The 26,590-nt window shown below is 39.5% G+C and overlaps 1 protein-coding gene across 2 annotated transcripts in view; it reads right to left on the bottom strand.

Moving 5' to 3' along the window:
- Positions 1–26,590, bottom strand: part of prdm6 (PR domain containing 6) — a 64,181-nt gene that overhangs the window by 17,367 nt on the left and 20,224 nt on the right. For both annotated transcript variants that reach the window (XM_058636493.1, XM_058636492.1), the window contains exons 5-7: positions 22,824–22,951; positions 11,848–11,972; positions 2,442–2,817 (exon numbers count right to left, since the gene is read on the bottom strand). In XM_058636493.1, the coding sequence (XP_058492476.1) occupies positions 2,442–2,817; positions 11,848–11,972; positions 22,824–22,951 (629 nt within the window). The remainder of the gene's footprint in view (positions 1–2,441; positions 2,818–11,847; positions 11,973–22,823; positions 22,952–26,590) is intronic.

Genomic DNA, 26,590 nt, shown 5'->3' with positions numbered 1-26,590 from the left:
GGGTTGTGACTTAATGACTTAGGATAAAGGATGTGAAAAACCTGCTCAATGACCAAGAACCAGCTGAACCTTTGAAGTTACACTTGAATAAGAGGAGCTCACTGAGGCACTGACACAAGGTTCAAAGCCTTAGCTCCATCCAATCAGAACTCATCATTTGAAGTGATGACTTATTTCAGGACTTGCGTCTTAATCAGCAGCCAAACCATTTGTAGCAAATGATTCATATGTAAGATGATGGTAAAATACACTGGATCTATCTATATTTGTATAAATAAAAGTTTAAGGTTTACGTCTGTGTGAGCCTCTGGTCGAGAACACAGAGCTCCTCCACTCATGAGCTGAATCATGGACATGGAAGCTTTTTTAAAGGCTTTTCCTCGATGGGACCACTGACTTTGTGAGGTCAAAGATATGGGTCAGGTGGCAGATCATAATTACAGGTGAAGTATGAGGCACAGTGTGGTTTTGGAGCTCCAGGACTCTGCTCTGTTTGGCTTGTTCAGCTGAATTTTATCTGCTCTTCTCTCCCATAAAACCTTCCTATTGACAGGCAGCTCCACATCGACCCTCCTTCCCCTGTCCATATCCAGCCCACATTTTTCTTCCCTATGAGTATTAGTTTATTGAATAAGTGGCATCTGTTTTCCTGGCCCCGTCACCGTAAGGCGAGGTATTTCTCACTGACGCACAGGGCTGATTTATACGCTGCTCTGATTCTTCCAGCAAAAAATAAAGCTAAGCAAAAAATTTCCAATACATCCACTGTCTCCCTAACACACACACACACACACACACGCACACAAATACAAACATGCACACATATCTACTCTTTTTCCATCCATGCTGTATGTAATTGAGTTGGCAGATGTTAGATGCACTCAAACACTCTTAAATCCACAAAGTCCCACTTTCTGTCACACACAAACTGCAGGATGATGAGACAAACACACTCGTAAATTACAACACAATGTTTATATTGGAATATACTGCAGCAACAAAAGAGGGTTAGGGAAGGACAAGCGTGAACCTCTCATTTAATTTGCTTGAGCAGGAGTCCCCTGCACATTAAAAGTCCAGTATGCAACATTCTGCCTCATGAGATATCAGGAGATGAATATTACTTCTGTAAATACACAGTAGGGAACTGCTTTGATAGTACACTGCCTCTCTTAAGTGTTCTTATCTGGGCCTCTGTTTTGGTAGTCTGTCTGGATGTGACATTCAAGGGCCCATCAAAAACACTAGACCCTGGATTGAAATGATGTGGTTCCCTCAAAACACTCATTCAAACACTCACACTAACTGGTGAAACTCTCCAAGTTCAGGACATCCTACACAACATTATTATTATTATTATATTATACACAAGACTTGAGTTGTGCTTAACTGCAACAGTAAATACAAGTGTAAGCATGTAACATCATGCTACCCCTAACCCTATGTGACATGTTTGTTTTAAATGGCAAACTGCTAGAATATTCATAATAGTTTACTGGGATTAGCTGTCATGATCCACTTTCGGTTAGACATTTGTGCTTCAAAATGACATCTAGTGGTGCTCAAACAATTGCATATTGGACCTTTCACTGTGGCTACCAATGTTATTATATACATATTGCATTCCTCCATAACGCTGTCTTTGATTAAATTTAATCACCTTGCGATTGTGTGCTTCCGCCAACCAGTCAAGATGCAGCTTACATCCATGTCTGTCCAAACTCTTTAAAAGAATTGAACAAAAGGTGTCAAGCAGATTTAAGGTTAATCACTTCATCAGTTCTGAGAAAATATTGCAACAACATAAAGCCTCTATCTACAGGTACAGCTGTCACAGAGACACACGCTTTTATTAATAAACCAACTGCTTATCAGATTTACTGATCAGATACACAAGGTCCATGTGACAGAAATGTCATTGTTGATGTCCATGACAGCACGCATGGACCTTTGTGGACATCCATGTGTGTGCTGCTGCAAGAACAATGTACAACAATATATTGGAATGGAGTGAAATGTGGGATTAGGTTCTTGTGCGTGGAACACCAGCCCAACACAGACCCTCATGACCAGAGCACGACTGACGCTGACCTCACACAGGACACGCAAAGAGAGGCCTTTAAATAGTCTCAATATTTAAGAGCAAAATTAATAAACTCCAAAATGATGGAACATGATATTTGATGACAAAACAGTTGAATGAGCTGTTTGAACATAAAACAAACAAACAAAACAAAAAATCCCAAAGTTAGTTACCATGGTAAATAACCTTAGTAGTTTTTAGGAGTAGTTTTAAAAAATGTATCCTGGATCATCATCCATAACAACAATTCAGCTTGGAAATCATCCGTCACACTGAAATGATTATTATGCATCAGCATTATCTCCAGCTCTAATGTTTTAGATAGAAAGTACATGCATGTGGACAGACAATGTCTTACCTGTCAGGATTCTGTGGACAAACGTGCATCTGGAGCAGGATCCTCTGGGTGAAGGTTTTGAAGCACTGGCCACACTTCCACAGGTGCCAGTCGCTGAACTCGCCGTTCAGCTGGCTGGTTGAGGTTGGGCTCGCCAGGACTCGCTGGTTCTTTAACGCCAACTGGCTCAAACTGGAGTCTGACTGAACCCCAACCTTGTCCAAGAGGGAGAAACTCCTGGAGCAGGGGGAGTGGGGGAAGACCATGGAGCGCATGATTGTGGTGGAGGGGGAGGAAGCAGAAGAGGAAGAGGAAGACGAGGGTTTGCTGTTCTTGCTGAAGGATTGGAGGGACTCTTGTCTGGTCATGGCCTCCATCACTGTGCCTGGGACGTTTACTGGAGACAAAAAGTAAACGGATGGGGATTATTGGATAGAACGGGGCACAAACAGGTGAGGGACACACACAGATTCAGTCATGTAACAATATGGACGACAACTGCTGTAAAATCACAATAAAAGTCCCCAAAAGAAGAACAATTTAAATTGCTGCTTATAACAGAACAACAACAACTCAAACCATAACTAGAAACCACAGTGAACTATAGAAAAAACCTAGTTAGTGTTCAGAGAAGGCAGAAAAGCAATACAAATAAATATAAAGGAAATGACTGCATTTACTTCAAACTGTTAGAGTAGGTCCCTGTGCATACGCTTGAATGTCATCAGGGCAAATAGGGCAACTTGACTCGCTGTCAGAGGCTTGAATCTTCCTCATTTGTGATATTCTCTACTTATTTTCTGTGATGCTCATCAGTTTTCAACATGTCAACATGTTGAGCTGTGGTCTGTGTACCAGGCTTGTCAAGTAAAAGTCATTCTGACAATTTTGCTGTATTGATGGAAAAGAAAAAGCCAGGACAAACATTGTCCTCGCTGCCTGGATGGCCTAAGGCAGCTGTGGCTCCTGCTTCCAGGGAATAAAGTTAGGATCTCATTAGGCTGTTTTTCAGTTTGTTTTTATTACAATCACAGTGGCAAGCTGTTCCTCTCTCACTGACCACAATAATGTTTCCTAAATTATGTCTCAAACTGGAGTTCCAGTAATGTCCTAGTAGGTTATGGCTATCCTTGTTAGCTTTAATATTTACAGACAAACCCACTAAAGGTTTACTGTCTGAACTTCTGTTGATGCTGCTGCAAAACTGCACTTTTACATGACACCAGTTTGTGTATATATATATATATATACATATATATATATATATATATACCATAGCAATACTTACAAAATGTTAATGTCCTATCAAACAAAACACATCCTGGCTACACCTTGAAATTGAGTTGGTTCATTTAGATGTTTTTTGAGTAATCCTCCAAACAAATAAACAAATAAATAAAGACAAATGAACAGAGCAGTGAGCAGATGAAAGAACCAGTAAAGGACAAATGAACAAACACACACAGAGACACACACACAAAAAGAGAAATGAATTAAGAACAAACAGACAAATGAACCAACTGAAGACTCTACAGACAGATGAATAAACATACAAACAAACCAAGGAATGAACAGACTTGTGAATGAATGAACAGTAAAATAAACAAACACATGAACAAATGACAAAAAGAAAAGAGAATTATACTTTTATTTCCACCACAGTGGAAACAAATGCAACTTGCACTTGCACTAGTTTTACAGCAAAAGCTTCTACTGCTGGTTCTAATTAATCAGTGTTTTATCTTTTTTATTGCTTTTGTCTTTTGTATATTTCACTTCTTAGTATTTATTTAATGTGAAGTCCATAATTTCATTTACTTTGTGAGGCTCTTTGTCTGACACAAGATAAGTTAAGCAGATAAGATAAGAACACTTTTGATTAAGAAGTGTTGCTTGTGCATAAAACAGACAAGTACAAATGACATTAAAGGAAAAACACATCATATGAAAGTGTATAGATTTGATTTCAGGGTGATGTCAACTGTCCTCACTTGACCGAGAATTCATCTGTATCCTGCTCTGCCAGAGAGACTGACAGACATGAAGTCCATAACCCTGCATTATATCTACAATCTGATTATGAGAGCTTGTCTTGCTTTAAAAACACTTTTTCTTTTGTTTGGATCAACCAGTCTTGTGGTCTGTATGAAGACAAATCATTTCTCTCTGACACCAGAAACTAGGCAACTTGTCTCTTCACTGGCAGTGTTCATAAAAAGTGCAAATGCAAATGATGGATAGATGTTGTGTGCCAAGGTGATGAAATTGTCAGGGACGGCTAATGGGAGAGTATTTGATCAAATGACTAAAGATACTGAGGATGACACAGGTGGATCACTGCTATAAAACACACTGGATTCAACAGACAACTGATGCCGCTTAAAGAGTGATCACTTCATATCACGTACGGAATTATGATGCTGAAGTAGGCATCCAAATTCACAGCTTCCCAGTTGGCAGTTAAGGGGAAAGTTAAGGGAATAGTCATTTACTACGATTTTACACTTTTTACTGATGTTAAAGTTTGTGTATGGAACTGTATTTTGAGAAACACTATGATGTTAATAAAACCTTTATTTTATTTGACAAAGTCTGGATGTCAACTTGGGCCACACGGTTGGTGTAGAGGTTAGCACTCTTGCCTTCACAGCAAGAAGACCCGTGTTCGTGACCCGGTTTTTTCCTCCCACAGTCCAAAAACATGCAATATGGGGATTAGGTCAATTGGCCATAGACGTGATTGTGTGAGTGAATTGTTGTTTTTCTATGTGTGGCTCTGGGATGGACTGACGATCTGAGATTGGCACAGCTCCCCCATCTACTCTCATGTGGAAGATAAAGCGGTAGAAGTTGGAATGATGTCAAATTCATCATTGTTACGGACTCCAACACTAATTAATATCTTGTTTATTTGAGATGCTTTTATTGTGATGTGTGAATGTTTTCTGGAGTACAATGAGAGAAAGTAGGTGCAGGTCTGGAATAATGTCCAGTGTGACGTAATTGGAAGGTTGAGATACATTCTGTCTGTCATATATTGTCATGGAATTAAAGTGCACAGTGAACTCTTTGAGCGTGAAACAGGCGCTGGAACTGTTCATTTTTGAGGAGCTTCTCCTGCCAACATTCTGATCTGTAGACTTTGGTGAGCAGTTTATAAAGTGACACAAACTTCAGTTTCCAGTCGAAAAAGGTCATGGAGATAAAGTGATACCCTATATTCTTAAGATATCCTAGACTTTAGTGGGCATATATTTGATTATGTTTCCCTAATGTCCTCACTGGCAGTATGTTGTCACTGACAGTCTGTCTCCGGTCAGTTCTCAGTGTAGGTGGTGCACATAGCACAGCACAACTTAAAGAAAACCAGAACTATCCCTTTAACAAGGTTTAATGAATTATTTTGTTAGTTTCATGCCTTTGTTTTCAAAGTAACAGCCTCTGTAACACCGCTGTGCTGCGCCTCTGCAGTCAGTTTGTCATAACAATTCTCTACCCTTCATCTGCTCACCTATGCCATCACACAACCAGACTCAATTGATCCTCTAATAACCTTATGAGGAGATAATTACACCATTTGTAAGTTGCCCGCCAGCACTATTGACACCCGCGTTACTCGCCGCTCGCCCACACTTAATTCATTTCCCTACAAACATTGCATATATACAAAAAATGCCAGTCAATACAGTTTGGGCTGCGCATGAAATGCATCATGAAAATGGGAGAATTATGCAGATGCGTTTGCACCAGTGCAGCATCTGTGTTTTCTTCCTTTATGAAGGGGCGGGTCTCGCCCTCAGGGGCATGACATGAATACAAACAGTGAGATCTCTGTGTAGAGCAAAGTGAAAAGTTCTTACAGACTAAAGGAAGAAGTGAGTGCTTATTTGTGGAAATGCTCTCCTTGTCCTGATAACTATGAATAATAAAGTGGTCCTGCTTGTCTTATTCATAGCTTGGTTGTAACGGGTGTTGTCGTTCTATAATGTCAGATAAGTCGGGTCATTCTCCTCTGACCTCTGGCATCAACCAGGCATTTTTGTCCAAATAAATGCTAACACTAATTGCTAAATGGTCTGTATAAATATAAATTATAAAACACTTCTCTAGTCTTGATTACTACTCAAAGATACCTTACACTGCTGTTTTTGCCATTCACCCATTCACACCCCTTCACTCTGACATTGACACAGTGCATCTATGTGCAGCATCATTTTCTATCATGTAGCCTTCATACAAATTCACACGCTGCAGGAACGTGGGCTTAAGTGTCTTACACAAGGACACACTGGAATTGAACCCACAACCTTCCAGTTGATGAAAGTAGTTGCACATGCGTAGAAGTAGCAGGTGAGTGTATACTTTATCTTGATGACCTTTCAAGGCACAAGTCACTCATCCATTCACCCACAATGACACGAACTTTCTTACAGTGTGTCTCAACAGTTTGCAATTGTTCTATCAAAGCTGGCAGCTCAGCCACCAGGAGTGCCTGCTCAAGGGCACATTGGTAAGCAGGCTGCACGAGCAGGTGGGATCAAACCGCTAACCCTCTAGTTAGAAGAGAACACACACTATCTCAGAAGTGACCCAAAAACACAAAGTCACACACCTGGTTAGGTCTCACTCAGTTTATCCTCATTCACTTACTACTGTTAGAATCCAGGATACATTGTTATGTATTATTTATGTGATAAGGAAACATTGTTTGGTTGCCATTCATTTAAATGTGTGTGTGTTGTTTGTTCTTGAGCAGACTGTCACACAGTTGTTATTATATTCTTTGGTTTTCTGCACAGATCAAGAGATGTTGAAAACAAATATCTTTATATTTGAAAATCTTATGTAACCCTTCATATGTGTAATTTGAACAAAGACAAGTGAACATTTGTGTTTTTGTGTGTCCTCTACGTGTCCGTCGTCATCCCTTTGCTGGTGTGAAGAACAGTTCACATTATGTTGCTAAAGCTTTGATTGTAATCAATAATGATAACTTTGCCAGTGATTATGAAGTCTTACAAAATCAATAGAGGCAATTAAGACAGTAGCAATAACAATATGTCAACTAAAGAAAAGACATCAGATGTCACAAGGTACAGTTCACTCCTCATTCCATTTTATTTCCATGAGCCTCTTCTCCTCCACAGCATGTCCTCCTCTCCTCCTCTTCATGTCCTGTTCTAACAAAAGCTCCTGATTTCTCCTGCTGCTGTGACCACATGCCGCAGAACTAAAGAGCGAGAGGAGGAAGGAGAGGAGCATGAAGAGAAGTCCGAGTGATCATCTCTCTTTAACCATCAGAGCACATGTTGTTGTTGTTAGGCAGTGGCTGAGCTGCAGAGCGTCAAGACGACTGGCTGTGATTGGATGCAACATGTATCAGTAAACAAACACAGGATGTGTGTGTGTTCTTGTATTTGTTACCTCTTTAAGACTGGACGAAGAAGACTAGCAGCAAAAACATGTGTGTGAGTGTGTGTCATTTTAATAAAGTTATGTTTGAGTCAGTTTCCAGCTCTAAACTAGTTTATTTTCTGATTTCAGGCTTTAAGTCAAAGAGATGAGGGTCCACTGTCAATTTGTTTGATCCATTTAGACTCTGTTTTGCCTTAAACTTGTGATTATGATGTTAAAACCAGTTACACAATGTGATATTGATAAAAAAAAACAAAAAAACGTCACCACCCCTGTTTAAGACTTGCTTTAACTTTATTTCTGTTTGCCTCTGGGACGCGATTTTGTTGAAAAATGAAGACTTGCTACAAAGGAACTGCATTATTGTGTATCCAGAACAGTAATGACAATAGTGTCCACCTGACATCTATCATGTTTTTCATTTGTTGTGAGGAGAGATGTTCTCATCAGTGTCTGTTGCCTCTTTACATTCATAGCCTCATTAGGAATAGCTCCAATAGATGTTTCTTTTGTATTAAAATAGTGATGTCACAGTGTCATGTGACCTTCTTTTTTTTTTTACTTATTTATAAGAGAAACTATGTTAGTTAAGTTACATTATTACTACACAATACAATGTAGCTCTTGAAGACATTTTCAGTTAAACTCTTGTGTACTGGGGCTTTCAGTTTTCCTCTATACTACCATGCAACTTTCATTCTTAATATTTTTTAATATTGAAAATGAATTTTAATAATTTAATTAAAAACAGTGATGAAATGTTTTATGTGGATCATATTTCCACATAAAAAGGCTTTGGTTTCACTCGTGATTATCCATAACCATAATCATTTGGTCCTGACAAGTGTGCAAACCACAATAGGTTCTTAAATGGTAACAAAAATGTACATACACACACACGCACACACGCACACACACGCACACACGCACACACACACAGAGACAGAATAAAAACTGATCAGCCCTCATTATAAATGAGCTTAGTCAGTATCAGATTAAAAATGTCTCTTCCATTAAGGACTCAAAATCACCGTCCTTCTGTCTCCACACTGTGCAGAGTTGTGACATCACACTCGTCTTTGAGGGACAATCAGCAGATAATGATGCCATGAAAACTTCAATGCCGTTCACAGTGAATTGTCTTTAATTTAAAGCAGAGGTACAGTTTGTACCAAAGACGGATAATTTAATTTCACTTCATTTGGATGTGAAGAAACTTTTCACTGCAGGGAAAAGAAGGAATCCCTCCACTCTTTGTTTGTTCTTCGCCTGTGTGCGTGTGTGTGCGTGTGTGCGTGTGTGTGTGTGTGTGCGTGTGTGCGCGTGTGTGTGTGTGTGTGTGCGTGTGTGTGTGTGTGCGTGTGTGTGCGTGTGTGCGCGTGTGTATAGTTGAGGTCCCCTTGTTTTCACATGAACAGATCTGAAAGTGTGGATATGCTGTTTTTTAATTATTTTATTTAATATGGAAGTAATATTATGGTATTACCATCTTATTTTCAATGCAATTCCCAGCTTGGTAATAACAACAATAATACTGTGGAATCCATCCATCCATAAAGTGATAATAGTGCAGTGATATCAAGGTAAAATCTTGGTCATAAGAGTTACTGAAATTGAAAGATTGAAAAAATTGAAATGTTTGGGAATCATTATAAAGTTAAAATCCACCCTCTCTTTTATACCAAATAATTTTCCCATTGTTATTACCAAGACATTATGTTGTCACTACTATAGAAATATGATATTTCTAAAATATGAAATATGACTTATATTTTCTGAATATTACTTCCCCATTTCAAAGTTATTACCACAAATTCATTTAATTTGTTTTGCAGAAGTATCATGAAATAAAAATGAAAAGTGTGTGTGTGTGTGTGTGTGTGTGTGTGCGTGTGTGCGTTTGCGTGTGTGTGTGTGTGAGTGCGTGTGTGTGTTTGAGTGTGTGTGTAATGATGACCAATGTCATGTAAAAGACTTGTTCCAGCTGCAAAACAAACCAGTTTGTGGTGAAACGTCTTAATGTGTAATCAGCTCCATCTCATTTCACTACAACTCAGTGAAAGACGAGCCCCTAATTTAATTCATTTCAATTTAGATCCCACAGATTAAAACTCTTTCTTCCTCTTGTCTCTTTTCTTTTCTTTATTGTGTAAGAAAAACTTTTTCCCTCCCTGTGTCAAATCCACAGAAGAAAAAAACAATTTCAGTGGAAAATACAAAACGGATCTGACTGGAGGAAACGTAAACAAAAATAAATTGGTGACAGAAAAAAGAGGAGATGGATTGAAGAGAGACAGAGGAGAAGGAGGAGGACAGGGAAACAGACACACACAAAAACACTTTGATGGACTGAAAAGACAGTCATCAACCCTGCTTTTTAATATAGTTCTTCTATGAGACAGATTGACCAACATAATAAAATTGTTTACCTGATTATACATGTGAGTTTGGCTCCTAAGGTCTGAAAACAAACACTGTTTTACCACATGCTATTAAATAATAATAAAAAATGTTAGGAACAGTGGCCGTTTCAGAAAGACTGAAGACTGAAACGTGTTTTATGAGGCCTCATAAAACACTTTTCAGTCTTCAGTCTTTCTGAAACGGTTTTTGTGCGGCCTTAACAGGAAACACAAGCGAGGAAAAGCGTCAGTGATGACGACGCTCTTCTGCTTGGATCAGGAAAACTGTCCTCAACAAGTCTGATGTTGGGAGAAGAGAGAAGTAGGAGCTGTCTCGTAACCAGGGAAGTCTTAGAAATGAGACAATTTACTCGGTTGATTTTGCAACATCGCCTGAAAACTATCAACCAAACAAGAACCATGTGGACATCTGAGGTAAAACATGAACATCCCACTGTGGTCATGAGGTTTTTTTTATAAATCAGCTGAAATATGCAGAGGAAAGTTGGACAGTTATGGATGAAACACAGAGGTTCATTAAGACGAGGACAATGAGATGTTTGAAAAAGAGGAAACATGGAGGAGGGGGTACAGCGTTGACACTCGGCCACAGCGTGCCCACATTTTATCAAATAAAAGCTTCTCCCACTTTGTTGTTACTGGCTCAGTCACTTAGACAAATACATCCAACAGCAGCAGCAGGTTTGTCATTGTTTTTGTGGGTGGGATAAAAGCTTTCTTTCGAGTCACACTGTTTAAAAAGAGTCAGTAATAAAATTAGAGAAGACATCCAAAGAAAACTGCTGTTTTCTTTTATTTTCTTCATTTTCTGCAGACGGATAAGTCGCAGAGAAGAAAAGTTTGGAGAGAAACATTTGGTTTTTATCAGTGTTCAACTTTGACAAACTGTCCATCGTGTTTGAGCATTTTGCAAATTGCTCATCTACATATTTCTCACTTTCTCAGTTTTGTTGTTGTTTTTTAATAAAAGTTGTAATTTTAAAATTGATAGTAATCAGTCACAAAGTGAGTAGGAATATTCTTTCCTGCCAGTGCAAATAGAAACATTCATTTAACAAAAAAAACAAAAAAAAACACTTTTTGGTTGCTAAGAAAAACTATTTGTACAAACATGACGCATGACCTCCTCCACCTTTATCTTCATTGTAGACAGAATATATGATTGTTAGCCATTGTCATGAATAGTGAGCAATATTACCAATAATACCTAAGGTTGAACTAATCATATTTTTAAATGTATTTAATGTAAAATAATACAGATAAATTAACATGTTTAGTGTTATTATTAATTATTCAATTCCAATTTACATCATAAATATGTTTTTTTTTATTCTGTATCATTCCATATCTAGCAAACACCTTCACTTTGAAATTCTGTGAAATATAATGAGTGAACACTCTACGACTCTATGAAGGAAACTGATGCTCTTTGTTCTGGTCCCAACCACCACAAGATGTTAAAACACTGTTATGTTTATATACACATCAGTAGACATGTAAATAATAACAAATATTTTCATTTTCTTTCAGAAATGTGAGCTCACACAGAAACATATCATCCTGAGAAAGGGAAAATGAAGTTTCCTTACAGTTATCATCCTGAGCGATGCACTGCAGCGGGATGCCGAAGAATGAAGTGTAGGAGTCGTTGTACCAAACCAGCAGCTCTGTCCCTCTGGGGATGTCCATGCACGCTCTGTAGAAGATACAGGACCTGCAATGAGACGCATGAGCACATTTCAGTTGCAAAGCCTCATACGATAAACATTCTCATGCTTCAAAATTCAAGGAAAGAAAGATTAAAACATGATAATAAATAGAAGACAAGGGAAAAAAGAAGGAAAGAAAAACAGAGGAAGTTGTAATAAATAAAACACATACTCAAAATTTCCAGCAAACATTTCCTTTAAATCCTTGTGGGTAGAAGGCAGAATTAAGAACTTTTGAGGCCTAAGCCCTTCACTGCTTTATGTTAATATAATAAACAGTATATCCTGCAATCTATGTTCATTAAATTAAAGAAAATAATACATGCATGCACACAGGAACAACAGATTACAACAGATTATCAGGAGAAATGATGAAGTGTTAAAAAAAAAAAAAAAAAAGGTTTGTTTGTGTGTTTAAAGCTCAGTTATTTGCATTTGGATTGTAAATGATGTGTGAATTACAATCAGAAAAAAGTGACAGTGAAGGTTAACCAACAGTACCAGCTTTGCTTGATGTGACAAAGTTAAAGGTACAATAGGCAGGATTGTTGGGGCATTATTGACAAATGATTATATAATAATGTAAATCAAGTGATCTGAGAGAGAACAACACTTCTGCTCCTCTGATTACAGCCTTCGTCCCTTCATGGAAGACTTTGACCTATCACAGTGCAGTACAGAGAGAGAAGGCACTCCTATTGGCTATTCTATTTCAGCTGCTCTGTGGTGTTAGAGTAGCACTCTAACACCAGAAACAAATGTCTATAGTTGTGTTTGCATCACCCTTAGAAATGTGCTTAAAACTGGTAACGGAAACGCCTAAATAAATAAAAAAAAACTCAAATATCGCAAAAAAATTATGCTCTCAAGTTGTTTTTCCAGATGTGTCGATATACAAGTTTATTGCAAAAGTGTAATGGAAATACTTATTTCAACAGACATAATGTGGGAGGGTCACATGACCAGTTCACTTCAGAACTTGCTACTGTCTTGGCTCCCCATGTTGGTTAAAATCTTCTCCCTAAAGCAGTTTGACGAGAGCCTACATTCAAATGGCCATCTTCAGATATATGTTAGACATTGTTAGAAAGCTTAGAAATCACACTTTCATAATCTGTAAATGACTCAAAATGTCCCTCGGCCCCTTGTTGCTGGTTTTGCCATGGCTGGGCACATGTGATCAATGCTGTGTGTTTGAGTGAGAAGTGATTAATCAAACAGAGAAGTGATTAATCAAACACAACACGTCAAAACATTTCACATCAAATTCAAACCCACACAAACAATAACAAGTGGATGTTAACATCATACAGCTCATACTCACAACATCCTTCAGTGGAAATACCTGCAAGTAGCAACTGGACTTTGTCGAAATCTTCCAAATATCACTTTTATTTTGCAAAAAAAAGTGTAATGAAAACCCAACAAACCAGACAATTAACACAATAAAACTAGTGCCAATGTGGGGAGAGCCTTTCAGAGATGGAAAGCTTGCCTCAAGTCATTGTCTTTCCCGCATAAAACAAGTGCGCCTGGAGCTCCGGACACAGAGGTCTGATGCTAAAAAGCAAGTATTTTAACAACCTAAAAGTTTAAGCTCAACAATGAGCTATTTTTCAACTATTTGACCAAATGCAGAATTAATGAGGAAAAGGTCAAACTCCTGCGGATCAGCTGATTCAGCATTAGACCACTAACTGTGACATCTCACTGACTCTGTCCAGGTCTGATTTTTGGAAACACGTCCCGTGTGATAACATCGTGATCGTGATTTCACCTCGGACCAAACCCAAATGATTTATGGGAAATATCTGGTGTCTCTCACTCTCTTCAGACACAACTAATGAGCACAATGCCAGCGAGCTGACAGTTCCCGGGTCACACCGCCGTTAAAACAACACCTCAACGTCCAAAAGCATCGTTCCAACAGCATGAGCAACCTCCAAACTTAAAACTTAACGTCCATGTCCAGACGACTCCACAGTTTCCCACATTTGTTTTTATCACCGGGGTGGTGCAGCGTCAGAGGGGGACCTGAGGTCACAAGGTCAACTGGACGACAACGCTCATGTTTCTCTGCCAAAGTGTCTTTGAGTCAAACAAAAACTGATTGTCTGAAAATGTCCCCTTGGACATTTGATCCAAACCATGCTGTGTTTTTAAGTGAGAAAAAAAAACTTCAAAACATTTCACATCAAAATCAAACCCACACAAACAATGTGGATGTGGAAAAAGACATATGTATATATTAATATATCAATATTTAAAATCCCAAAGCTGGTCTGATTGTTAAAGATAAGCAGGGGACACAAGGTACTATGTATCAAAATCTAATATATACATATAACCACATAATAACAACAATAATAATAATAACCCCATGCCTTTAACTGTGTCTCAGTTAGTCAACTGCTGGACACTAAAATGATTCACAGTTGTTTTCATTTAACTGTCCAACCATCCTCACTGATTCTCTAATAATAATGAGACTATAAAACCAAGGAAACATTTTTATTTCAGTAAAACTTGATAAATAACGATGAGGATGATTTACTCAGTGACACATACGGTCACAACAACTGACACAAGCACAAACTTGGATGTAAGTGTGTGATAAGTGAAAGCAATGAGTCCAGCCTGCTGAAGATGTGTGTGTGTGTGTGTGTGTGTGTGTGTGTTATTAATTCTTTCCACACTAGGAGAGGGGTTTAGTGGTGCTGGACCCATGTGAAAACACAGCCAGGAGGGACTGGGCTATAAATCAAACATACTCAATGACCTCCCACGATAAAAAGAGAGACGGGGGTTGGGACGGCGTGCAGCGGCTTGTATGTATTTAAAACAAATGCATGTGTTTAATACATACATGCTTCTACATTCAGGCGAGGCTGTGCTGTAAATCAAACACATCCAACTAGCTCTCAGGTATGAAAAATAAAGACACCCCCCACCCAACTGGCAGAGTGGTTAATTCCTCTGGAGGCTCAGCGGGGTGCAGCATCGTCAGGTCTCTGATCTTTCTTCTGTTTTCATACAAAGCAAAGCTCATTTTATAATATGGTTTTAAACGGTGGGCCACATGGTTGGTCTAGTGGTTAGCACTCTTGCCTTTGCAGCAAGAAGACCCAGGTTTGAGCTCTGGTGGGAACAAGGGATTTTCTGCATAGAGTTTGCATGTTCTCTTGCATGTTTTCTCCCACTTCTTAGGTAAATTGGACATTCTAAATGGATGTGAGAGTTAGAGTGAATGGTTGAATGCTTGTTTGTCTCTGTGTGTGGCCCTGCTATCGCTCTATGTTGGCTGGGATTGGCGCGGCATCCCCTGAGGCCCTCCTGTGGAGGATAAAGCGGTAAAAAATGGAGGTAGGGCTGGGCGATATGGCCAAAAAATAAGTTAACAAAACTGTATTTATTAAACAGTGAGTGGCAGCACTCTTGCATATCACCGTTGTTTGTGCAACATCTTCCTTCTTGAAACCAAACCACCGCCAGACGATGGATCCTGTGCTGTTTTTCTTCGGAATTAATTTGTCCTCCATGTGTTACCGTTAGCACCTGCTACTGCTACCTTTCTGCTGGGCAAGGGCGTGTGACAATTGCACACACGACAGACTGAAGTACATAAATGTGTTTGTTTGTTGTCTTCCGCTTATCCGGATCCTGCTATGGCAGCAGCCTTAGCAAGGAAGCCCAGACAGCCCTCTCCCTAGCCACTTCTACCAGCTCCTATTTCAAGGCATTCCCAGGCCAGCTGAGATATATAATTCCTCCAGCATGTCCTGGGTCGTCCCCATGGTCTCCTCCAAGAAGGACATGCCCGAACCACTGTTGAGCTCCACCCAGATGTCCGAGCTCCTCACCCTATCTCTAAGGCTGAGCCAAGCTGCCCTGCGGAGGAAGCTTATTTCGAATGCATGTATTCGCAATCCTGTTCTTTCTTTTATTACCCAAAGTTCATGCCCATAGGTGAGATCGAATGGTAAACCGAGAGCATAGCCTTTCGGCTTAGCTCCCCTTTCTGCAGACGCTGCCCCGATCCGCCTGTTGATCTCCCGCTCCATCTTTTGCTCACTCAGTGAACGAGACCCCGAGATACCCCCAGAGGCAGGACCTCTCCCCCTACCCGGAGTGGGCAATCCACCCTTTTCCGGCTGAAAACCATGGCCGAGAACCATGACCTCAGACTACTCTCCCAGTACCTTGGAGCAGACCTTTCCAGAGAGTGTGATCCCTTGACAGTTGGAACACACCCTCTGGTCCCCTTTCTTAAAGATGGGAACCACCACCCCAGACTGCCACTCCACAGGCACTGCTCCAAACACTACACAATGTTGCAGGGGCATGTCAGTCAAGACAGCCCCACAACATCCAAAGCCTTAAGCTACCCAGGATCTTGTCCACCCCTGGGACTCCACCGCCATGGAGGTGTTTAACCACCTCTTCTTCCCCCGACTCTGGTTCCTCAATTGAACACATGTTGGTGGGATTGAGGAGCTCCTCAAAGTGTTCCTACAACCGCCCGACTATCTACCCAGTTGAGGTCAGCATCTCCCGAGCTGTGGGCGGTGAGCCAGGAGTGCTAGAACCTCTTTGGAGCCGATTGATAGTCTTACCCCATGGCCTCACTGAACTCCTCCACGCCCGTGTTTTTGCCTCAGCGACCACCTCACAGCATAGCACTTGGCCCATCGTACCGGTCAGCTGCTTCAAGAGACCCACAGACAGCCATGCTCTGTTGGCTTCCTTCTTCAGCCTGATGGCTACCCTGACCCCTGGTGTCCACCAGCGGGAAGAAAAATGTCACTTACTCCCTTGCGAGCAGTTTACATATCCCATAGAAGTGGAGGCACAAACTGAGCAGGGGAAAAAAAGCAGGTGGATGTCCTCCATTGTTGTCTGTTGTGTTGCGTTTAATGTCACTGTTCATTGTCGCATCACCAGTACGATGTCACGCAACGTATCTCCCTCACCCAGCCATCGGGCACAGCCCACACCTCGCCTTCCAAATAAATACTTTTCTCAGTAAGTTACCGTAACCAGTACTGTACCATTCCAAACTGTACCATGATGAAAACATGGCATAAGATATTTACAATTTAAAAGTAGTCAGTATATCATATTAGTATTTTGTGAGCAGAATTAGTAAGAGCAAGACAGCTCAGGCTTTTAAGGGTTTCTGACATATAAACCTTTTATACTGGTGAAAACACCAAGAACTGTGTCCTGATCCAAATGTTCTGCTGCTGTTAGTGAAACCCTCTGATTTCACCGAATAGGTTCTTTGGACAGGATGGTGTTGAATACACAGTGATCACCATACCAAGAAAATGAAAGGGGAAGGAATTCCTCATTACACCTGCTCATCAGAGACTGTGGCCAAAAGGAGCACAAAATCAGTCTTCTGACAATGACCTTCAAGAATTAATGGAAAATATGGAGAATGCAGTTTCAGGTATTTAACCTTCACTGAAAACAATCAGTTCTCAGGTCAATAACTTCACTATTATCTTGTTCACTGTGCAGGTAAATCCTGACTGTCCAGCAGTTGTGAGACTTCTAAAGAAAAAGACAGACATCAGGGTAGAGAATGTCGCCAGGTGGTGCAGGACAGCCTCTCAGGATTGTTCTGAAGAGTGCCGGAGGAAACACCATTCTGGGCAAAGAGTGCTTTCATCACAAAGTCTCTAACAAAGTATCAGTGACCAGGTAAGAAAGAAGGGGGAGTGATTGATGGGCGACCAGTAGCTGTGGTTAACACACGGCTTGTTTGACACGAGTCTGACCAATCATGATGTTGAACAGGAGATGATGAGATGCATCAGCATGTTGTCCCCTGGACCTCATGCTTTCTTACTGGTGGTAAAGATTGACCACTTTACACAGGAGGAAAGAGTAGCTGTGGAGCTGGTGAAGGAGTTTTTCAGCAAGAAGTCAGAGAACTTTCTCCTTCTTCTATTTACCAGAGGAGACACTCTTCAAGGTCAAACAACTGAGAGTGTCATTGAAGAGGAGAGTGAAGACTGTCAAAAACAGTGTGTGTGGAGGAAGAGACCATGTCTTCAACGAAAATGATCAGAGGATTCATTCCCAGGTCAGCCAGCTGCTGAAAAGGGTGGAGATAATGGTAAGTGGTAGCAGCTACTACACCTTACATCTTACATCTTAAGAAGCAGCAGGAAAAGAGGAGAAGTGAAAGACAAGAGAGAGAAAGGGAGGAACAGAGTAGAAAATGCAGGAGGAAGTTCAACAACAAGAGTGGAACAAAAAAAAATATGGACCTGAAACAAAGGCAGACCCTGCCATGAGAAAGAAAGAAGAGGCTTGGGAGCGGAAAAGAAAGGAATGGTAGGAGTAGTGACAAGAAGAAGAGAAAAGAGAAAAGAAATGGAGTAACCACAATTTAAGAAGCTTAGAGAAGAAGAGGAAACAAACACTATGAAGAGCAAAAGAAAGAAGAAGATCAAATGAGTAGAGAACAAGAGGAAAGAGAGGAGATATGAAGCAGAGGTGAGAAAAAAAGCTGATAATCCAACAAATTCAGACTCAGATAAACTGTGGAGGTCGATGCTGAGATGGAAAGATTTGCAAAGTTAATGGAGGGCATTAAGCTGAACCAACAACAGCAAAATGATGTCATGACCCAACAGCTGAGGAAAAACAAAAGTTACCAGAAAGACTTTGACAAACTGAAGAAACAACCAGAGCAAGAAATGAAAGACCTGAAAGAGCTCCATGGTTTCCTCAGAAAAAACATTCTCAGTGAGGAAATGGAAGAGCTGAAGAAAATGCACAAGGATGAAATAAACATCTGGATACAGACACATGTGAAGAAAGCCACAGATGACAAGACGTGTACTATTTCATAACATCTGTTGTCATTTTCTAGCTGCAGCTCAGATTCAGCTGCTAAACATTTACTTTTAAACATTTTTAAAGGGATAGATCAAGGTTTTTTTTTCTGAGTTTGACCGTATTTGGCACTGACACATAGTTAGCATCCAGTGTAGAAAACGAATGTCACCACACATATTTGAAATAGTCAAATGAAAACTTTACAACTGCAAAATATACAAAATATGCAAAATCATTTTTCTTTTGTCTTTGTTTGTACTTCCTTTCTTTATCATTTTGTTTTAAAGTCAGGTGCCTTAAATGATCATTTAAATCTATCTCCGCTTGTTTCCTGTAAACTCACTCTTCCTTGTCCAGTAAGGTGATGATGATGACAATGTTGGCAGCCTATAGCACAGTTGTTGTTAGAACCCTTCAGTTAATTCAAAATGCTAGGAACTAGAAAGAGAGACCACATAACTCCAGTGTTAACTTCTCTACACTGGCTCCGCGTACAGTTTAGAACTCAATTTGAAATCCTCCTCCTCACGTACAAAGCACTTAATGGTCAGGCCCCTTCATACCTGAAAGACCTAGTTTTACCTTATCACCCTAACAGACCACTTAGGTCACAAAATACAGGTTTACTTGTGGTTCCCAGAGTCTGTAAGAGCAGAATGGGAGGCAGAGCCTTCAGTTACCAGGCTCCTCCTCTCCTGTGGAACCAGCTCCCAATAACAATTCGGGAGGCGGAGCCTCTCTCTGTATTTAAAGTTAGGCTTAAAACTTTCCTTTTTGATAAAGCTTATAGTTAGAGCTGGTTCAGGGAAACCTGGACCATCTCTTAGTTATGCTGCTATAGACCTAGACTGCTGGGGGATTTTCCTGGGGTGCACGCACATTCACTCTCTCACACTCAGGGTATGAACATGACTTTTTATATGTCATTAACCTTCTCTCTTTCTCTCCCTAGTTTGTGTATTTCCTTCCTTCTCTCTCTCTGTATTCTCATCTTGCAGGTTGCAGGATCAAGATCCAGTTTTCGAGGCTACCCATATCATCACCATTATTATTGTGCTATAATTAAAAGTCGATATCATTGACTGTATAAACTTGTAACTTGATACAGTTATTTATAAACACATTTTATTTACTCACATCATATTTTCTACCAATGTCTTTCCTAGCTTCAATCAGAAGCTATAGATATAAGCTCTTTTAAAAAAACAAAAACAAAAAACTGTAAACAGAAGCATTAATAATATTTTTGTTAGCGTTATAAGTGCGATATCAGGATCTAATTCAGCTACTGTGATCAACAACAATCTCACAGCAGTTCCGTGTATATTGTGTGTTTTTGTAAATGGAAGTGAGATTAATTAAATTCCAGGTTGAACTGCTATGGTGGGTAACACTTTATAATAAGTACACACTATCAAGCATTAGTTAAGCATTAATAAATATATAACGCATGAATACTCATTAGTATGTAGTTTATAAACACAGTTATAAATGTTTTACTCATCCCATGGCTGAGGAACAGTGTCCAAATCGCTGCCTCAGCTTGGTCCAGCAGGAGGATCCTCTGTACTCAAGCAGCCAATCAGCATCCACCTCCAACCAACGAGCTCTTCGATCAACTTACAAGGGACTGACGCCTCTCTGTGTGTCCAGCAGTCGCTCAGTACATGCCAACACTTCAGCACGCTGTATATTTAGTGGCTTGCTTATAAATGATGAGTAGAACATTACTACATAGTAATGAGAACTCATGCATTATAAATTATGAATTCAATATGTATTAATGCTTAACTAATGCTTGATAGTGTGTACTCATACTCGAGTGTTACTGTTCTGCGTGCAAATGTGTTTTATTTATTTTTTCTTGATAAAAACATTTATTAACATCTATAGAAGGTGATGGATACTTCATGTATACACATAAGGCTTAATTTAATAACACCATTTTTCCTGCAGTGACGTGTTTTACATCAACTATCAAGCTTGCCAGACATGAGGAGGTGCACAACTGTTGCAAGAGAAACCGAGTGGGAGGCAGCAGTGAGGAGTTTGGCACAAGAAAATAGGAAGCACCTGAGAAAAGATTTTGGCTTCCATGTTATATATCGTTATGTAGCCACTACATTCACCCTCCCTAAATACTAAATTATTGTCTTGAACTGTGGGGATTCTTATAAATTCAACAGTGTTAGTGTAATTACTTCAGCGTGTTTTGCTGGCGTTTGTCTTTTGGTTGTTTGTCTGTCTGTTTGTGATCATGTGTCAGTCAGTCATTCCATTTTTGACCCGGTGAGAACGTTGTTTAACATTCATTTAGTACTTCTTTAGTTTACAGTTGTTAACAGACTTTCTTCAGGTGAGCGCTGCTCCATCATTCCTGGTGGATGTATATGTGTTAGACCAGAAACACATATTTTTAGGCAAGTATAAATTGATATTTAATATTCAATTAATATTATTGACGTATTCAAATAAGTTAGAATTTACAGTAAATCAACATTTACAGTGAGTGTTTGATGCAGTTATTCATTTTACTGACGCTGCCATAGTGGACACTTGGACAACAAAGTCCTCATGTTAGCTGAAGAACACGAGCTTTGCAGTTGCAGCAGTCGTTTAGAGGGAGCTCTGGTTTTCACCCACAGACCTACTGTACGCAGCCTTCTCACTTTGCTGCTGCTGTGTAGCTGTGGTGCTTCTGCTTTGCCTCCATCAGTTGTGACTGATTGTGCAGAGTGAGAATGTGTGTGGGGCTGATAGGCAGGATGGTATGAACTTATTTGGCAATGGTTTGAATGCATTAGGTATTTGTTTATATTCAAAGTTACAAACCCCTTTCAGACTGAAATGACTGTTCATTAATGTGACTGTGTTTTCTTCTTTCTTTTTTGGTGACCTCTGATTCATTTCATTTGCAAGCTTTTTTTACACAGAACCAATATGTCGCCATTCACAAAAGCACATTGTGTAATTCTGTTTTTGTTTTTCTACTGTTTCAGAGCTCATAGTTTTATTCACTAGAGGAGCGTCATTCAAGAAGACAATGAAGGCTCTTTCAAAAGACTGTTCAATGCATACAGAGGAAGATACCATGTCTTCAACAAAAATGTTCAGAAGATCGTTCTCAGGTCAGCTAGTTGCTGAAAAAGGTGGAGTCACTGGTAAATGGCAGCAGCTACTACACCTCAGACAAGAAGCTGAAGCTGCCGTACAAAAGCAAATGCAGAGGATCATGAAGCAGAAGTGATGCAACAATAGGTGAAATACCTGGACGATACCACAAAGAAAAAATACAAGAGGAGAAGCAAAAAGCGTGATGATGGATAAAGCACATTCAGAGAGAGCAAATGAAGGCGCAAAGAATATATCAAAAAAAGAGCAGAGGAAATTTGCCAACAGCAGTGGGAACAAAGTGATTTGGAATTGACAAAGGAAATCAGATCTGTATCACAACGACTGTCAGGCAGTTGATACCCAGCAGAGAAGAAATACAGAGAGAGCGAGATGCATGGGAGAAAGAATAGAAAGAAAGGTGGGGGATACAAAAGAAAAGAAGAGGAACAAAAACACATTCAAAAGCTTAAAGAGGAACATATAGAATATAGAAATAGAAATAGAAAAGAAATAGAAGTTGAAAATTAGGAAAGAGCAGGAGGAGAAAGAATGATAAGAAACACAAGAAAACCTTAAGAAGAACGTGAGAAAGGACTTTGGTGAAAATCTGAAACAAAATGAGCCTTTGGGGAAATTGGACAAATAGTGTATTTTTGGGCTTCCAGTGTAGACAACAAATATCTATGCAAATACTCTCATTTTCTGTTTTTTCACAAATAAGTCTCTGGCTAATCAGTAATAATAGCTATCTGGATATGACAGCTGGTAAATTAAAAGGCAGATTCATTGACACACATCTATTAATATTGAATAAAATCTTTTAGTATCATTGACCATGGTCAAAACACAGGACACTTTTGGACAAGTAGAAGTATTGGACGTGTTCTTACCTGTACTGTACAACCATCATGTTCTGCTCCCCACAGTGTCTGGCACAGCGAATGTATCTCATCCAGCTGGATTTACTGGGATCATTACCATCGATAAAGTGCTGTAATGTCCCCTCTGCGTCGTAGATCTAGAACACACAGATACACAGCGTCAGAGTTTATCTATCTATCTATCTATAAACATAATATATACATGATATATAGATTTATCAGCTTCTTAATGTGAATATTTCCTGGTTTCTATGCTCAATATAACACAAGAAATCCTTACTTTGACTTGTGGACAAAACAAGACATTTGTTAGCGTCATCATTCAGGTTTGGGAAACACTGATCAAAATGTTCTAATATTTTACAGACCATAATTGATCAAAACATAATCAATAGTCAGATGAATTGATTATGTGCTTCTCTGCTTTGTCTGCCAACACGTTCAGAAACTGAAAAATACTTTTTCTGAGCAACAGTGGACGTTAGCACACAAATGTGAGACATGCATTACTGCTTACTGTAAGTCAGGACATTAAGACATGTTTGACTGGATAGCTCTGATCCTTGATTGTAACAAATATGCTTTTAAAGTCAAATAAAAACAAAACAAAAAACAACTGATCTAAAACACAAACAAATTATTCTCTTTTAGTTGTTTTTTTCTTTGTTTTTTTAGAAAAACAAACCTGCTGGTGACTGAAATCAAAAGAGAAGATGAACTGGGAATGAAATGAATCCATGAAGAATAAAAGTGAGGTAATGAACAGCTTTACAGCCTGGAGAATCAAGCCCTCGATGAATAAGTTGGTTCCCTGCAGCTTCACATGAACATAAATCGGAGTAGTTTCAGTGAATGAATTAACATTGTGCTTTCAAAGTCAACAATCAGTGAACAGTTGAAGAGAGTTGAGCTCTGAGCCTCTGCCTGTGTGAGTGTGTTCATCATTAATCCATTCATCCATCCATGCAGCAGCACTTTGACTGTATTGCGGAACAATTGAGTGTGTTTATAAGGTGATGACCCAAGCCAATATTGCTCTTCTCTGTTGTCCATACAGCCAGCAATAAATCAATGGAGTAAATGATGCCTCATCTATTATGATTCTCTGCATGTAAGCATTTTAATGTGTGTCTGAGACTTTATGTTATGTGCATTTCATTTGAGGCAATGCTATTGCTTTTTTCCATTCACTGATCTCATACTGTCAGACAGCTTCAGTTACTATTTCCTTCTTCTTTTGATTGTTCATTCGTAGCGTTTTCATCCAAAGCAATTTACCAGGTGTGACTGTGGGTGCTCTGACACACCTGCACTGAGAACCTGGTAAATATGAAAGCATACTGTGTATTAATCACTAATAATTTAGTATGTTTAATTTTAGAGGGAGGGAGAATATCTCCCACATCATATAATACTTTCATATTATGCATACCATTCTTATTTATTGTCCACAATATTTTTGAATGATTAACTTGATATTTTATTTGCAATTTGTGTATTTTGATTTAGTGGTTAATTTTTGTTTGCTAAATTGATGTTTTTTGCTTCATGCTTGCATTCAAAAATCTGGTCTACAAAGCTGTAAATAAGACCTAAATGAATAACTGCATGTCAAACTTCGTAAATACAGATGCGTCAAAAAGTTATTGCGCATATCGCTGCATTTCATATCGCTGTATGTCATAGCAGTACAGGACTAAGCATTACAGAGACACATGCCAGAGAATACGGACAACAGAGAGTCGTTCACAGAACAACAACTGTAAAAATGCTCTTCTCCGAAAAATTAAACTTTCACCGCAAACAAAGCACTCCCCGGTTAGACTGACTCCCTGTGTTAAAATCAAGAAGCATTACCCTATCCTAAGGCAGCAGCCAGCCGCGTCACATCCGCGCGCCCGGTTGCCAATAGAAAGACAACAGCGTCTTTCTATTGTCTTTAAGGAAGCCACTGAGCTGTCGTTCATTCATGTAGGCCGTTCTCTCGCTGAGATACAGGCCTGAGAAGAGAGACAAGTCAGCTGGTGTTTGTTTTTTGAATGGAAAACATATTAAAGTCTGCAGGAACTTTGAAACAATGCCAGAAATTGTTTTATTGAACATTAATAGATATATTAAAGTGAAGAAAGTAGTTAAATACATGGTTTAAATACAAATTGCACAGATGTTTCAAAATGGGACAAATGAGTCCTCGTCTGTAATTTTTGCACTAAAATCACTTTCATTGTTCTGCTTCACTTGATCAAATTTCAAACTTTGCAGAGATTATGTTCACAGGCTGTACTTTGATGTGAGTGAGTTTAGAGCTTATTCACCATTATTCCACAGAGATATTCATCTTTATTTCGGGTTTTTTTTCAGGCGAAGTTGAATTATTTTAATTTTGTTGGTGTTCTATCTTCATTTGCTCTTCATTTACTCTATGAAATATGCGTTCATAGACCAAAACATAGGCATAAATAGGCTCAGTTGACGAGAAGTTTAAGTTTGAACTGTAAAGAGTATGAACTTAACATTTGCCTGTTTTTTTTTCAAGGCATCAAAATCTGCCACAAACACTTAAAACACACAACACCATTCATAAGCTAAAATGCGGGCACACACACACAGACACACAGACACACACACACACACACACAAACAGACAATGACCAATGCTGCTTAAGGGGACAATTTAGGGGCCAAATGTCTCTTTGATCCATTTGTAGTGTTTTTTGTTCTGAAAGGCAAAAATGGGTTTAGTTGAATTTGTCACGCTACACAGCCCACACTCTGCCTGACAAGTACAGTTACTGTTGAAACACAAGCCTGACCCAGGGCTTTACCATTTACCAAACGGAACTGTACCATGATGAAAACACAGCAATTGACTTCCATTCGTTTGAACAGCCAAAACAAACCATAACCTTAATATAACCAGTGAATGCCAAACTTCAACAAAGCTTAAACTAACCACAATTCAAATCAAACATTCTAAACGTAACTGGTTCCTAAGAAATGAGGTCCGGCCTCATTCGGAACAGGTTTTAGTCTCCAGGTCAGTGTTTATGCCAGAAAAGTCCTCAAGAGGCAACAAACACAGAGTCACACACAGTGATGGCCTCTGTGCGTTTGAGGAGACTAGATCACTCTCTGCACTCACACGTGCACACCTGTGTGTGAGGACATGACGTGGCTGCTGCTGTATAAGCTGAATGTTTCTCAACCTCAAACCCACAAAGACAACAAAAGAGACAAATGAGTGACATTTCAGCTGAAGCCTGCAGTGCATGATAATGACAAACAAACTCTCCACTCTACGTTTATTCACACATGAGAACATTTACTCACTGTCTTATTTCTGAATGACTGCTGTCAGTAAGCAATCTGCACAGCCTCAACCAACAACTCTGTGTGTGTGTGTGTGTGTGTGTGTGTGTGTGTGTGTGCGTGTGCGTGTGTGTGTGTGTGTGAGAGAGAGAAAGTGTGTCTGAAATTTAGTGACAGTATTTTGACCTTCTGATCTTATTAAAGTGAAACCAAGTACACTCTCAAGTGATACTGTGTGTGTGTGTGTGTGTGTGTGTGTAGACTGGAATGTGCTTCAGTTATCAGTTAAAAACACTTAAAAGCAGCTCTGAAGCAACACTGGCATGTAAATGGCTGCTTGGCCGTCAGAGGACGACGTGTGTGTGATGAACGTGTGTGTGTATGTGCATGTGAATAAACGGTTATCATGTCTGAAAGTGTGCCGACACTATCTTTGTCTCACACAGTATGTGAAGCTTCTTGTTCAC

This window comes from Solea solea, chromosome 8 (assembly GCF_958295425.1).
Source record: "Solea solea chromosome 8, fSolSol10.1, whole genome shotgun sequence".
Taxonomy (NCBI): Eukaryota; Metazoa; Chordata; class Actinopteri; order Pleuronectiformes; family Soleidae; genus Solea; species Solea solea.
Note: the sequence above shows the minus strand (reverse complement) of the source record. Positions and strands in the feature narration are given on the sequence as shown.